A 14,186-nucleotide genomic window follows, 5' to 3' on the forward strand; every position below is an offset into this window, starting at 1 on the left:
GTGTGTGTGTGTGTGTGTGTGTGTGTGTGAGAGAGAGAGAGAGAGAGAGAGAGAGAGACCAGTACTAATAAAAATAATGAAGATTAAAAAAAAAAAAAAGCCAGGTGATGATGCACAACTTTAATCCCAGCACTCAAGAAGCAGAGGCAGGCAGATCTCTATAATTTGAGTCCAGCCTGATCTACAAAATGAGTTCCAGGGTAGCCAGAGCTACATAGAAAAGCCCTGTCTTGGAAAACCAAAATAATAATCATAATCATAATATAAAGAAGCTGGATGTGGTGGCTCACACACACTTTAGTTTCGGTACTCAGGAGGCAGAAAATGGCAGATCTGAGTTTGAGACTAGCCTGGTCTACAGAGCAAGTTCTAGGACAGCCAAGGCTACATAAAGAAACTCTTGCTCAAAAAAATGAAAAAGATTTGGAAGGAGGGTTGGGGAGGGTAGACACCAGACCTGGGTGGGGTCCGGGGACACGCTGCGGTGTAGAGGGTACCTGCAGAGTGGGCCCCCTTGAAGCAGACAGTGTGTTCTGTTGGAGTTTTCAGACCAGGTTTGCCATCCTAGAGCAGAGCCAATCTAGGCTGAAACTGGGGCACCTGGGAGGGGTGTGGCCTGGAAGGGGTGTGGCCTACTCTCCACACCACTGAGACGTGAAGGAACTATATAGCTGACATGATAGGATGGAGGTGAATGGAGGAGAGGGTCTGTGAGTTGGATGTCCGTGAACTAATTATGCTGCTGTGTTTGTCCTTTTGACCTGAGATTGCATCTACCCAGGCTCCAGAGTGTAGGCGGGGCATCTTACATCACATAATTACACAAGATTGCTGCTCAGTCACTACGTGTGATTTCAGTCACCTCTAGAATTATTTTCACCTGTCTGAAGTCAGGTTAAGATTACAAAAGAAAGTGAGTATGAAATTAAGCTTATCCCATCACTGTCCCCTCAGTAAAGTGAAGGCTCCAGCAGCGTCTCCCTGTCACTGTCTGTGTGGTCCCATAACAGCCTGTGCCAAGAACTCCAGACAGGCTCCAACAGCAGTCGTCAGTGCTGAACCACGTAGACTTGAATCCAGAAAGGCTGTGCAGTAGAAGACAGACTTGCTTCTGCTCCCCCAAGAGCTCGGCTTCAGCGCTCTGATGAGAACCGTCCTCACGGTGTCTGCATAGCTCTCTCTTCCCGTTGCAGATACATGGCTCCGGAAGTCCTTGATGAGACAATCAACATGAAGCACTTTGACTCCTTCAAGTGTGCTGACATCTATGCCCTCGGGCTTGTGTACTGGGAGATTGCGAGAAGATGCAATTCTGGAGGTACCTTCTATTCCCACTCTGGCTTCCAGCGTTATCGGTTACCCCTTGGTGCTAGTGCCGCTTCTCCACAGCCAGTGGGATGCTTGGGGCTGGAGTCTGGAGGCAGCTGTGCTGAGAGGCCAGCTTGGCATTGTTCGTTTGCTTGGGGCTGGGGATGCACTGGGTTTTGTCCATGCTGGGCGAGACTCCTGCATACCTGAGCCCTGGGACCACGTGCTGAGCGGTGCTGTTCGTTGTGATGACCGCTCTGGAGGGGTCTCTACGCCCTCTGCCTTCTCTCCTCTTTTTTCTCCACCCCTTCCCCCTTCCTGTGCCTCTCTCCTCTCACACACTGTATGATTAACTCGCAGTGAAAGACAAGATGCACACAGGTCGGGACCTTGTGAGTCAGAGGCAGGTTGTTCTGACGTGTTCTCCTGTGTTCTCACGTGTTCTCACGTGCTCCTAGCCACATCTCTGGGAGCCCTGCTATTTCCTCCTAGTACTAAGAGTAAAACTTTCTTGGTTAGCAAGAGTGCTTAGGACTTTCTTAAAATGTTTTTTCTCATAATTAAAAAACAGATCCTGACAGTTTTGGTAGCATGTTCATGCAAGAGCCTGGTGAGGGGGCAACAGCAGGGTTAGCAGGAGACAAGTTCATTGGTTGGTTGGTTTATTTATTTTGGTTTGGTTTAGGTGTGTGTGTGTTTGTGTGTCAGGGTTTCTATTTGTAATGGCCCTGGCTGTCCTGGAACTCACTCTAGATCAAGCTGGCCTCTGCTCCCAAATGCTGGGTCCAAGGTGTGCTCGGCCACTACCCAGCTATGTTATTTTATAATGACCTCCAAATATTCTCCCATGTGGTGATGAGAGAGTTCCAGAGCCTGTCCAGCCCTTGGCCTTTCCTCTCTGGTCCTGCCCTTTTCTGTCTATGATGTTAGACCCAAGTAATGGAGGAGATGCTTGTGTGTGACTAAGTAAAGATGACTGGAGATCCTGGAGCTGGATGCAGCTCAGTGGTCCTGCTAGAATTCATATAGTATGTATATATTAGTATACATAGTATAAGCACCAGCATCCCTCTTTCTACCGAGAAAATTGCCAAGGATCTTTGTAAAATGAATTATTTGTAATATAAGTGTAAACAGTAAGTTAATGTGATAGCTGTAGCTCTTGACCTTCCAGTAACCACACAGAGAAGCCAAGCTTGATGTCAAGGTTCTCTTCAATACTGGGCAGTTAAATGATCTATGTTAGCTCCATGCTAACCTGGCCGCCTCCCCACCTCCCCTGTCACCCTCTGTGATACTTGCAATTTAATATATTGTTCTAGCTCTCTCTGCTTCAGATGTTTCTTCTCATGGTGTCTTTTCAGGCCCTCTCCTTGTGACCCCAGTCTGAATCTCCCTGTGTCTGTTTGTCTCTGCCTCTGCCTCTCTCTCTCTCTCTCTCTCTCTCTCTCTCTCTCTCTCTCTCTCTCTCCTTCTCTCCCCTCCCCCTGGCTGGTGGATATCCCATCCTCCTCTCCCTTCTGCCCAGGCATTAGGTGGTCTGCATTCATTGACAAGGCAGAGAATAAATGGTAAGCATTGTTTACACAATCCTGAGACGGGAGATTCTAGACATAAGCATTACAATGCTTGCTGTGTCCAGATTGAAACAAGAAATGAGAGCAGAGAAATCAGCATTTGAATAACAAACACAAGGGTAACCTTTACACAGTGCACAATAACATTATGTCTACAGGTCTTTTTAGAAACTCTGTGTGATGTATGTGCATATGTGTATACGTGTGGAGACCAAAAGTTCACCTCATGTTTTTGAGACAGGGCATCCCAATTGACCCGTGAGTTAGACTGGATGGCTGAGGTGCTCCCCGGGTCCCACACTGGGCTTGCAGATGATGTGCCCCCAGCTTACTCATGAGTGTTGAAGCTCTGAACTCGCCCCTCACGCTTACACAGAGGGCACTACACCCACTGAGCTGTCTCCTCAGCCCTGCCACTTAAACTGTGAATACGTATGTATCTTCTTTCTCAAGCTATACAGAAAACTAGGGCTAAATGTGTAATGATTGCAGCATGATTATAGCATGTCTTTACCCTGGCTGCATGTGCTCACTTTGCATCTTCACTGCAAATCCATAAAGGCAGATACTCATTTGGTAGATGAAAAAAATGACAGAAAGGTTAAGTAATTTGTGCAAGGTCATAGAGCTGAGACTCTACAGGCCAAGGCATGAGCTTCACCCAGTTATTGCCAAGTTAAATTCTCTGTTTAAAAATCTTACCTCATAGTGCTGGAGGGATGGCTCAGTAATACAGTGCAGCATGGCAGTGGATCCCGTTAGTGCTGTGCAGCAGTAGATCCCGTTTGTACAGTGCAGCTGTGGATCCCGTTTGTGCTGTGCAATAGTGGATCCCTGGAAGAGCAGCAGCGGATCCCATTAGCTCAGCAATTGGTCCCATTAGTGCAGCGCAGCCGTGGGTTGAGGCTATTCTTTTTGGATGGGGTAAAAGTGAGAAGAGTACACAGCTCCCACTCTGCCCCAGACTAACCTAGAGTCTCAGTCCTCCTGTCTCAGGCTCCTAAGGACCAGGGTTAAGGTTGATCCCATTATGCTCAGCTTTGGGTTTCTTAACTTTTTATTATGAGTTCTTTTATGTATAAATGTAAAGGATAAGAATTAATACTACAGTTAGTTTTAAGAGTGAATCCCAGGATGCTGAAACAAGGGTGTTACAAGCAGAAGACCCCAGAGAACTCAGTGAGGCCGTCAGGGGGCAGAGGCTGCTGGGAGGGAGAGCCCTTGCCTGCAACCTGGGTGCCAAGACCCCAGAGAACTCAGTGAGGCCGTCAGGAGGCAGAGGCTGCTGGGGGAGAGCCCTTGCCTGCCACCTGGGTGCCATGGTGCAGTCCAACAGTCCTAGTACCCAGGGGGATGAGACAGGAGGATTGAAAGCTTGAGAACAAGTGGGTTGCTATAACAAGACCCTATCTCAAAACAGAAGGACCCTGGGATACTGCGTAGATCTGTAGTAGAGAGCTTGCCTAGGGTGAGCACACACGAATTCAAGTCAGAGTCCAGATGCCACCATCAGTGGCATACCCCAAGTCTCTCCTGATGCCACCATTAGTGGCACACCTCGAGTCTCCTCAGTCTTAAATTTCCCTGCGCGTTCCCTCTCCCTTTGCTCTACTGAAGAACCCAGTCAAATGTCCTGTAGTTTCCCAGGCTGCACCCCACACATTGTGGGGTCTGCATGCCCCCTGGGCCTGACATTTCCTGTGAATTAGTAGTATGAGCCTTCAGTTCAGAGTCATATCTGGGTTATAGATTTTTTTTTTTTTTTTTTTTTTTTGCTCATTTGGTGCAAAAATGTTTCGTGGCTTCAGTCTTTGGGGCTTCTAATACAAAGTGCAGAATAGCAGTCTTTTCCCTCCGTGGTGCGGACAGCCAGGGTGACCACTTACAAACCCAGAGTGACAGAGGCTAAAACCCAACATGGCAGCATTTCTTCAGGGTCCCTTTCCTTCAATGAGTTGACTGCTTTTGTTCTTGTGGAGAAAGACCTTGCCACAGGATATGTTGGCCTACTCACCTCTGAGAGCTCAAGGTCAGCCTAAACTGCAAAATGAGACCCTGTCTTCAGCCAGAAAAGGGAAAGATAATAAACAGAAGCCTTACCTACATATCTGCTTGTTTGCCACAGTGTATGCCTGAAATAGGACATACAGGAGCCATCTGCTTCCCTCTGGACTTAGGGTGCCAGAGTAACAGCTCACTCTCAGCACGCAGCCAAGGGAGGGTGCTTTCTTCTCCTGACATTGTTAGGAACCAATGAGTTCCTGCTCAGCAGGGTGGTGCATGCTGGAGGCAGAAGGACCCAGGTTCAAGTCTAACCTGATCTACTTAGGGAGCTCCAGGACAGCCAGAGGACAGCCAGAGGGCTGTGTAGAGAGACCCTGTCTCAAAATAAAATAATAAGAGAAAAATAGAAAAAAACTGTTCCTTTCAGATTTCTTAGTCTAGTTTAGATTTTACCAGTTTTGGGCAGCTTTTGGGGTCTGATAGTTCCTAAGCTTAAAGACTTTGGGGGCCTATAGTTGTCAAGTTTTGTTTTTGCTTTGTTTCTGTTTGAGATGGGGTTATGAGACTCTCTTGAACCCAGTCTTCCTGCCCCAGCCTCCCATATACCAGAGCCAGATGCCCAGACAGAACCAGATGCCCTGACTGCTGTGCTTGCCGGGCACCTGTGCAGTCCTTACACTGTGCTGGGCTCCTGTGCACTCCTTACTCTGTGCTGGGCTCCTGTGCACTCCTTACACTGTGCCTGGGATCAGTTGCCTTCTCCAAAGGTCCCAGGTTTGTGTCCGTGAGAAATCGTTACACAGCGTGGCTGTCCTCTCTCCTTCTGCCACTGACTAGGTGGCTTTCTCCTCTCCTAGGAGTCCATGAAGACTATCAGCTGCCGTATTATGACTTAGTGCCCTCCGACCCTTCCATTGAGGAGATGCGAAAGGTTGTGTGTGACCAGAAGCTACGGCCCAATGTCCCCAACTGGTGGCAGAGTTATGAGGTAGGAGCTCGCTTGATATCTGTAGCTCCTTTATCTGACAAGTTTCTCTGCTAAAAAAAAAAAGAGATTTTTTAAAAGGGTCAACTCCCAGGTTTGACTTTGAATATATTCTTTATCTGTAAATCCAAAAATGTAAAACCTTCTTATCATCATGGTGCTACAGCTAGGTCAGTCATACGCAGCAGGCACATTGAAAATAGTCTGCATGGGCACTTTCAGGTGCAAGTGGAGGAAGGCAGGCAGCATGTGTAAGCGTCTTGTTCACAGGGTCCTGGCCCCTGCTCTGTAGATGCCTGTGCAGATAGTGCACCCAGAGTCACAGCACCTCCTATCCAGGCATTTCAGGCATGAGGCACGAGCTCTGTGCTGCGGCACCGAGGCCTCAGACTGTGGTCACTTTTCTGGCCATTGTGTAGATTAACTCTTTGGAGGTGACAGCCTAGAAGAAGAAAGTTCCTTGCCATTGGGAGGTAGTCAAGACAGGACAGAAAAGAATAAGTAGATGAGGAAACCTGTCAATGGCCTTGGCCTTGGGCAAGCCTGGTGTCTATCTTCAGGGTGGCTTTAACAGACCTATCAAACTAGAGAAGTGGCCTTGAAGCCACCAGCTAGGGAGATGCAGCTAGGGCATTCAGACTGGGTGTCCCAAAAAGAGGCAGGTCTGAGTGAGACAGAGGCCTTTGTAGAAACTACAGATAGAGGAGTGGGGAAGGAAGAGTGTGTGGGGGAGGGGTGTGGAGAGAAGAGTAGGGGAAAGAGTGTGGAGGGCACATGGGGTGGGAGGCATTGGAAGAAGAGTGTTACCATGGTCCTGACTGACTTAGGCCCTAGAGTCCTGCAGAGTAGAGTCTTCCCAGCAGGGGCACAGCCTTCCACTCACAACACTGTTTTATTTCTGCAGCTTCATTGTAACAAACAGACATAACATTTGCAGCTGACTTTACTTCTAGGTTAGGCTGTGGGAACTACCACAGTCAAGCCACTCAGCACATCTTTATACACTTGCCTTACGACTGTGCTAAGAGCATTCCAGGTCAACTCTGGGCAGATTTCAGCTCTGCTAATTCTGAAAACCCGTTCAGAGTTAGGGCCTCCTCTTCCAACATCCTTGACTCCCATGTAAGGAGAGCACACCCCTACCTTTAAAGATCGGCCACTAGGGGGCGTTTATGCACCTAGGAACCCGATTGAGGGCTCACCTCTTAGCTAGTGCCTACCGGTTGCTTGTGGTTGCATAAGAGAGCAGTATTTTCCAAAGTGCTTGGGCGCCTTGGGTTTAGCTGAGGGTGAGATGGGAAGAGCCAGCTTTGCTGCTGCCTGTTCCCCCCCCCCCTTGTACCTCTGCCCCTTAAGGAAGGGAAAGCCTAGGAAAAAGCTTCAAAGCATCATGGGGTGGATCGGACGAGCCAGTGCCAGCGGCCAAGGCTTCTGGGGTCCCTCACTGCGGGTCTCTCCTCTGGGTCTCTCACAGGCCTTGCGAGTGATGGGGAAGATGATGCGGGAGTGCTGGTACGCCAATGGTGCCGCCCGTCTGACAGCACTGCGCATCAAGAAGACTTTGTCCCAGCTAAGCGTGCAGGAAGATGTGAAGATTTAAGCTGTTCCTCTGCCTACACAAAGAACCTGGGCAGTGAGGATGACTGCAGCCGCCGTGCAAGCGCCGTGGAGGCCTACCTCTTGTTTCTGCCCAGCCCTCTGGCCAGAGCCCTGGCCTGCAAGAGGGACAGAGCCTGGGAGACACGCACTCCCGTTGGGTTTGAGACAGACACTTTTTATATTTACCTCCTGATGGCATGGAGACTGTGAGCAAATCATGTAGACAACTCGATGCCACAACTCAAACTGCTTGCAGTGGGAAGTACAGAGAGCCCAGTGCACCTGGCGTGGTGCCAGAATCGGTGAAGGGTGCTGGGCTCGCCAGGAGCAGCCCCCGTACCTCGTGGCCTGCTGGGCTGCAGGTTTTCCTCCAGGGACCAGTCAACTGGCACCAAGATACTGAGAGGAACCCGAAGTGTCCTCCCTCCTTCCCGTAGGCAGTCCTGAGCCACGCCATCCCTTCTCATGGACATCTGGAGGGACTGCCCCTAGAGACACAACCTGCTGCCTGTCTGTCCAGCCAAGTGCGCATGTGCCGAGGTGTGTCCCACATTGTGCCTGGTCTGTGCCACGCCCGTGTGTGTGTGTGTGTGTGTGTGTGTGTGTGTGTGTGTGTGTACTTACCTGCTTGAGCTTTCTGTGCATGTGTAGGCCAGGGTGTGGTGGCCATCCTGTCTCTGAGTGCCGCTGCTTCTCTCTGTGAGCAGCATGTAGTTGACCTGGTGCCCTCCTAGGTGTCTCCTGTCCCCAGCCCCCGTCAGTCGGGGAGGTCCTCTCCTCTCAGCAGGCTGCCTGCCCGCCCTGTATCACAGGCCCTCCTCTTCCATTTCAGACCAGAACCAAAGCTGGCCCACTTGTCCATGGTAGGAGAGGCTTTTGGGTCAAAATGAGTGGGACTTGATGAGCAGAGAGAGAATTAGGGAAGTCTTGGGTGCTGTGTTTCAGCATCGGCCATGGGAGGTGAGCCAGCCCAGCCCAAGGGCATCTCCCTTGACAGCTGTGAGGAAGGGCCGAGGAATCTGAAGCCAGAGCTTAGGACACAGATTGGAATGTAACATCTGTTTATGTCCCACCCCAGATTCTGCAAACTGCAGTGTATATTTTTGGTGGTGGGTTTGGGGTGGGGAGGCAGGGCGTGGGGAGGGAGGCTGGGGTGGGAGGGTGGTGTCTGCATGGGCTTCTTGTATTGGATTATCTGATCAGGGTAGAGAGAAGGAGAGGCGTACATCCACTTCAGGGTCCCTACTGAGGAGAGTGGTCTGAGCTGAATATGGTGTTTAACCTAAGTGTAGTATTTAATGAATTCTAGAAGCCTGGCTGTGGGTGGTGATTTGGTCAGCATATCTTAGATATATAATAACTTTGAAGCCATAACTTTTAACTGGAGTGGTTTATTTTAATTCATTTTATTTTATTTTATTTTGGGGGGAGGGTCAGGATTTTAACTTTAATATTGTTAAGTTTTGTAAAAGGAGAACCATCTCTGTGACAATTACCTCTTAGTCTCTTTGTTTTTAAAGAAATCCCTAAAACAAACAAAACACAAAAATTCTCCAGACTCAACCGCACATAGTTCAGTCACTGGAAACGCTTGTCTTTGCACCTGAGCCTGATCCCGCTGAGCAGTGAGGGCTGCTTTTCCCCGGGGTCTTGCTGTCTCGTCCTCCCTGCACCCTCGACCCCATCCCGTGAGCCCCTCGGCCCTCTGCACATTGCCCGGCTAGTTGGACCCTGTCCAGATACTTGCTCAGCAAATGTGGGCTGCGAGCCTGCTGAGCGCTGCCGGGGGGGGGGGGCGCACGCTTGGGCACCACCCCTCAAGCTTTGGAGGGATTGGACTCATGTGAAAGGGCGAGAACCTGCTGTGGAGACCAGACGTGCTCATGGCTGGTCCTGAGAGCCTTGGTGAGCTAGAGTCACTGTTCTTAAAGACCACTGAGGAACTGGAAGAGGGGCCTGTATCCCCTTGGGAGGAGAAGCCCCTGGCGAGCAGTAGGTCCTGGAGACTGTATTCTTTGTGAGCCTCTCCTGTCCCCTCCCAGGGGAGGCATGCGGATATGCAGGGAAACTGTCTCCTCCAGCTTCTCCTGCCTTGGTCTCCCCATATTCTTAACCTTTATTTATTTCCTGGTATATAACTTCTTTCCTTGCTTTAAAGGGATCTTCCTTTAATTCCTTGGGCCAATTTACTGGCCATTGAACAGTGTCCCTTGAGTCCCAACTGTGTCTCTGGGGAACCTCCTCACCCACCCCTGCTGACCTCCCACTAACCACCCTGCAGCTGAGTATCTGTGATTACAGGCGATTGAACTGTAGAGTCCTCTCTGCCTCTGTTCCGTGCCAGCAGCAGTCCTACAGTGACCCCCACGCCACTGGACAACTCCCAGGAGACCTCTGCGCTCCGTGCAGCTCACCTCAGCTCACCCGCCTCTCAGGAAGCCTGGAGCAGGTCTGGGGGAACCCACCACCACCCACCCCATCACTCTTTACATTAAGCTGAGAGTTGGGAGAAACTGAAGCTGTGGTTTGGCTCCCTGAGGCCACCCTGATCCACAGGGCTACCGGCACCTCTGGGTTCTGGATTCACAGACCAAGTCTAAGCCCGTTCCTAAGTTGCCGTCAAGGCCCCTGAACGGTATTCTCGGTACTTCTGTTTGTTTTTTGTACAATTTATTAGAAAGGACTGTAAAATAGCCACTTAGACACTTTACCTCTCCAGTATGCAAATGTAAATATATTGTAATATAGGAAATTTTTGTTTTAATATAAGAACGAGCCTGTCCAGTTTCTGCTGTACATTATTAAAGTTTTATTCACAGAACTGCTCTGATCCTGTCTTCCTTCCATATGTAATGACTGCTCAGGGCTTGGCTGGAGTGGGGCCTGGGTCCCCTGTGTGCTGCACTTGAGCAGAATATGTTCACTGCTGACCTGGACAATTAGGTCTTCTGGGGCTGGCTTTGTGTGGTCTTTTAGCATTTTGGTCTGTTTTTAAAAAAAAAAAGAATTTTGATTCTGGGTAGTCATGGGCCCTTGAACGGTATTCTTGGTACCTCTGTCCAAGGCAATGTAAGAGACTCCAATTTTGCTTCCCTTGCCTCGACTGAAGTGTGATTCTTGAGCTGTGGGGTTCTTAGGAGACGGAGGTGAGTGCAAGCTTTAGCTGGGATTTTCAGAACATGGATAATTACTGATCTAGTTGGTGGCTGGGCCTGGGAGAGCAGAGCCTAAAAGTGAGGTGGACTGGAGTCTCACACAACAGCCAACCTTGGTCAGAACATCGGACGGTTTATACGGTTTATACTCTTCGGGTTAAGAAACCTCACTGGAGGAAAGTTCTCGTCAATTCAAACCACATGGCACTTTCGTTGCCCATTGGAGGCATGTGGATAGGTAACTGTAGCCAGCTGTGATGAATGAATGTCTGAAGTCACCACCTGTGCGCCTCACCTGAGCGGAGCACAACGCACATTCCAAGAACCATTCTCACATGTACTCAGATTTCTCACATGACTCTATTCTTGGACCGTGTTCCAACAGGCCAGGTGTAAATGTTGTAGACCTGGGCTGGAGCTACAAAGTAACAAGAGCTAGGGTAGGAATCTCAGGTTTGGATAGTCCCTGCAGATGACTGTAGGTCACATACACCACAGGTGTGCTAACATCCAGGCCCATGACCTCCACTTGCAGACTGCTGTTGTAGAAAGGACTTGCAACTTCTGCAGGTTTTCCATCTCAACAAAGCTGTAAAACCGTTTGAAGGGAGCAATCAATGTTAGCAAAGGCCTACTGAAAACGTGTCGCCTCCAGAGGACTCAGTTTGTTAAAGTGTTTGCATGGTGAGATAGAAGACAGGAACAGAATCGTCTTCTAATGTCCACATACAAACTAGCACATGAAAACACACACGGGATTCTAAAAACCTCAGTTTGGTTTTTTTTTTTTTTTAAGATTTATTTATTTATGTAAGTACACTGTAGCTGTCTTCAGACACACCAGAAGAGGGCGTCAGATCTCATTACAGGTGGTTGTGAGCCACCATGTGGTTGCTGGGTTGAACTCAGGACCTTCAGAAGAGCAGTCAGTGCTCTTAACCACTGAGCCATCTCACCAGCCCCTAAAAACCTCAGTTTTCACTACAATATCACTGTAGAAGCTGTCCACGGTTCCAGCCTTTCCTGTTTTAGGAGATCTGGTTATTATCCAGGACTTTCTGTTGTTCTCCCATCTGCGACTGCCGAGGAGAAAGTCAAGTAACTGCTCTATATAAGTTTGCTTTAAGTTCGCCACATTCCCCAATAACCCAGTCAGCTATCAATTTGTCCTGTGTCCTGACTGTACTTCCCTTGCCAGAGATCACAGCAGAAGCCCAAGACCCTTGCTGAAATATGGAGACTACCGTTGGTCTGCCCTGTTAATCCCTTCTTCCTTCAGAGGTTTGCATGACCTCAGTCCTGACCTTGCAGACCATCCTATGGCTGACCAGCCTCTTGCTCATCCTGGGCCTAGGCATGGTTTTCAGAGTCAGCTTTGCCAACTTGAAAATCAGAAGAGCAGCCATTCTGGCATACTCTTGAAAGTTACTGTGTCACCAAAGGCATGGGCTCATTTGAAGGGTGAATCACTTGGTATTTTGCTTCACAGAAGTTTTTGACCCCTGAGCCATATGTGTTTGGATTTTCACAGTCCTAGGAATCTGCTTGCTAAACACAGAGCAAAATTAGGAGTAATATGGTTCAAGCCACTGATGGGACATGACTGGGAATGGCAGAATGACTTTGAATTAAGCCAGTATCTGTATCGCTAGGGTTGTACAGAAAAAGGGGAATAACTGGGCGTGTTTAGAGGGAGACCGAGAAAGAGATTTTAACACATTGAGTCTGTTGAGAAGGCCAGCAAGTCAATAATGTGAAAAGTGGCCAACAGGCCAGCTCCCCAGGGAGAACCGATGCTGCAGTCTTGAATGTAAGGGCGGAATCCTCCCCCGGGTGCCTCACTTTAAGGCTTTCAACTGTAGAAAACCCACCCATATTTGCTGTGGTTTAGACAAGTGTCCCCGAAGGGTCCATGTTAAAAGCTAGGTCTCCAGTCCCCAGTGGCACCGGGAGGTGGGAATTTAGAAGGATGCTCAGTGGGGAGGACTTTAGGTCATTGGGAATATGTCCTTGTATTAGTTACTGTTTCTTGGTTACAAAAACTAGCTATCCGCCTTGGTGGTGCACACTTGGAAGGTAGAGGCAAACAGGGCTACATAGAGAAACCTTGTCTCAACAAACAAAACGCACAAAAGTTACAAAATGTTGACAGAAGCAGGCAAGAGGAAAGGTTCATGGTTTGAGAGTACAGTCTGTGTGGCGGGGCTTGAAGATGGATGCACTTGGTCACATTGCTCTTACCCCAGGGTGGCAGCCAAGATGCATGCTCAGCTCGGCTTTGCTTCTCCTCTACACAGTTCAAGACCTTAGCCCACGGGATGGTGTAGCTCACAGCAGGCAGGGAGGTGTCCCACCTCAGTAGACTGTAATCCCTCAGACATGAGAGCCCAACCTAACCAGGGTAATCCTTCATGGGCGGGCTCAGAGTCTTGGTTTCTGGATGATTCTAGATGCTGTCAGATGTATAGTATTAGCCTGCACAGCCTCCATAACGGACTGTGGGAGAACATTCTTTTTTGTCTTGTCTTGTTTTTTGTTTGTTTGTTTTTTTGTTGTTGGTGGTGTTAGTTTTGGGTGTTTGTTTGTTTGTTTGACAGGGTTTCTCTGTGTAGCCCTAGCTGTCCTGGAACTTGCTCTGTAGACCAGGCTGGTCTCAAACTCATCGATCCCAGCACCCACATGGCAGCTCACAACTATCTGTAACTCTTAAGAGCTGATGCCCTCACACAGACATACATGCAGGCAAAATACCAAAGCACATAAAATAAAAACAAATTATTACAAAAAAAAATGACTGTATCAAACAAAACCCTACGGATGTAAATGTTAGTCACATCTAAACCTTCTTTCACAGAAATATCTAAGTTGATACTTGACCAAACTGAGCTCTATAGCTTGTAAGCTGGTGGGTCCTGGCATCAGGGAGTGAAGCAGCCAACAGCAGAACCTTGTAAACTGGTAGGTCCAGGGACCAGCCAACAAAAGACCCTTTTGAGGATGTTCCTTTGAAGCCAAAGATGAGGGTGTGGGCTCTAGAGGTTTCAGGGACAGGTGAGATTTGGGGTCTTTTCTGAGCACCCTTAGGGCTTAAAGTACAGGCAGAACACAAAGACATGTAAGCCATGGCCCCTGGCTTCAAGGAGTGCTTAATCTAAACAGGCCACATTGTACAAAGATACGACAGATCAGGGCACTCTCTGTTATAGAACAATAATACACCAGGCATCCCAGAACCGCTGGTGAGGTGTTTAGGGAAGCAAGGACAGGACCCTCCGGGGGCTTCCCTCCTACAGAATAGATAGCTACTTAGGAAGGGAGATAACATGATCAGGACAGACAGGGCACTGGGGACCAAAAAGGAGAGAGGAAGTTGGGGGTCACATTTTGAAACAGAGGGGTTCCAGTCAAAAGAACGTTACCATTCAAGAACAAGTGCATGAAAAGGTAAGGGGGGCCGGGCGTGGTGGTGCATACCTTTAATCCCAGCACTTGGGAGGCAGAGGCAGGCAGATTTCTGAGTTCGAGGCCAGCCTGGTCTACAGAGTGAGTTCCAGGACA

General features: G+C 49.0%; 1 protein-coding gene across 3 annotated transcripts in view; it reads left to right on the forward strand.

Moving 5' to 3' along the window:
- The window catches only part of Acvr1b (activin A receptor type 1B), a 41,045-nt gene extending 30,743 nt beyond the window's left edge, over window positions 1–10,302 (forward strand). The window contains exons 7-10 of one of the 3 annotated variants that reach the window (XR_003845457.1): window positions 1,194–1,318; window positions 5,747–5,877; window positions 7,349–8,013; window positions 9,775–10,302. Coding sequence is in view for 2 of the 3 variants with exons in the window: in XM_021216563.2 (XP_021072222.1) it covers window positions 1,194–1,318; window positions 5,747–5,877; window positions 7,349–7,474 (382 nt within the window). In the remaining variant the exon portion in view is untranslated. Of the gene's footprint in view, window positions 1–1,193; window positions 1,319–5,746; window positions 5,878–7,348 lie in introns of all 3 variants that reach the window. The other 2 variants (XM_021216563.2, XM_029547938.1) reach the window with 2 other exon arrangements.
- Window positions 10,303–14,186: the final 3,884 nt, after the last annotated feature.

Source organism: Mus pahari, chromosome 17, assembly GCF_900095145.1.
Source record: "Mus pahari chromosome 17, PAHARI_EIJ_v1.1, whole genome shotgun sequence".
NCBI lineage: Eukaryota > Metazoa > Chordata > Mammalia > Rodentia > Muridae > Mus > Mus pahari.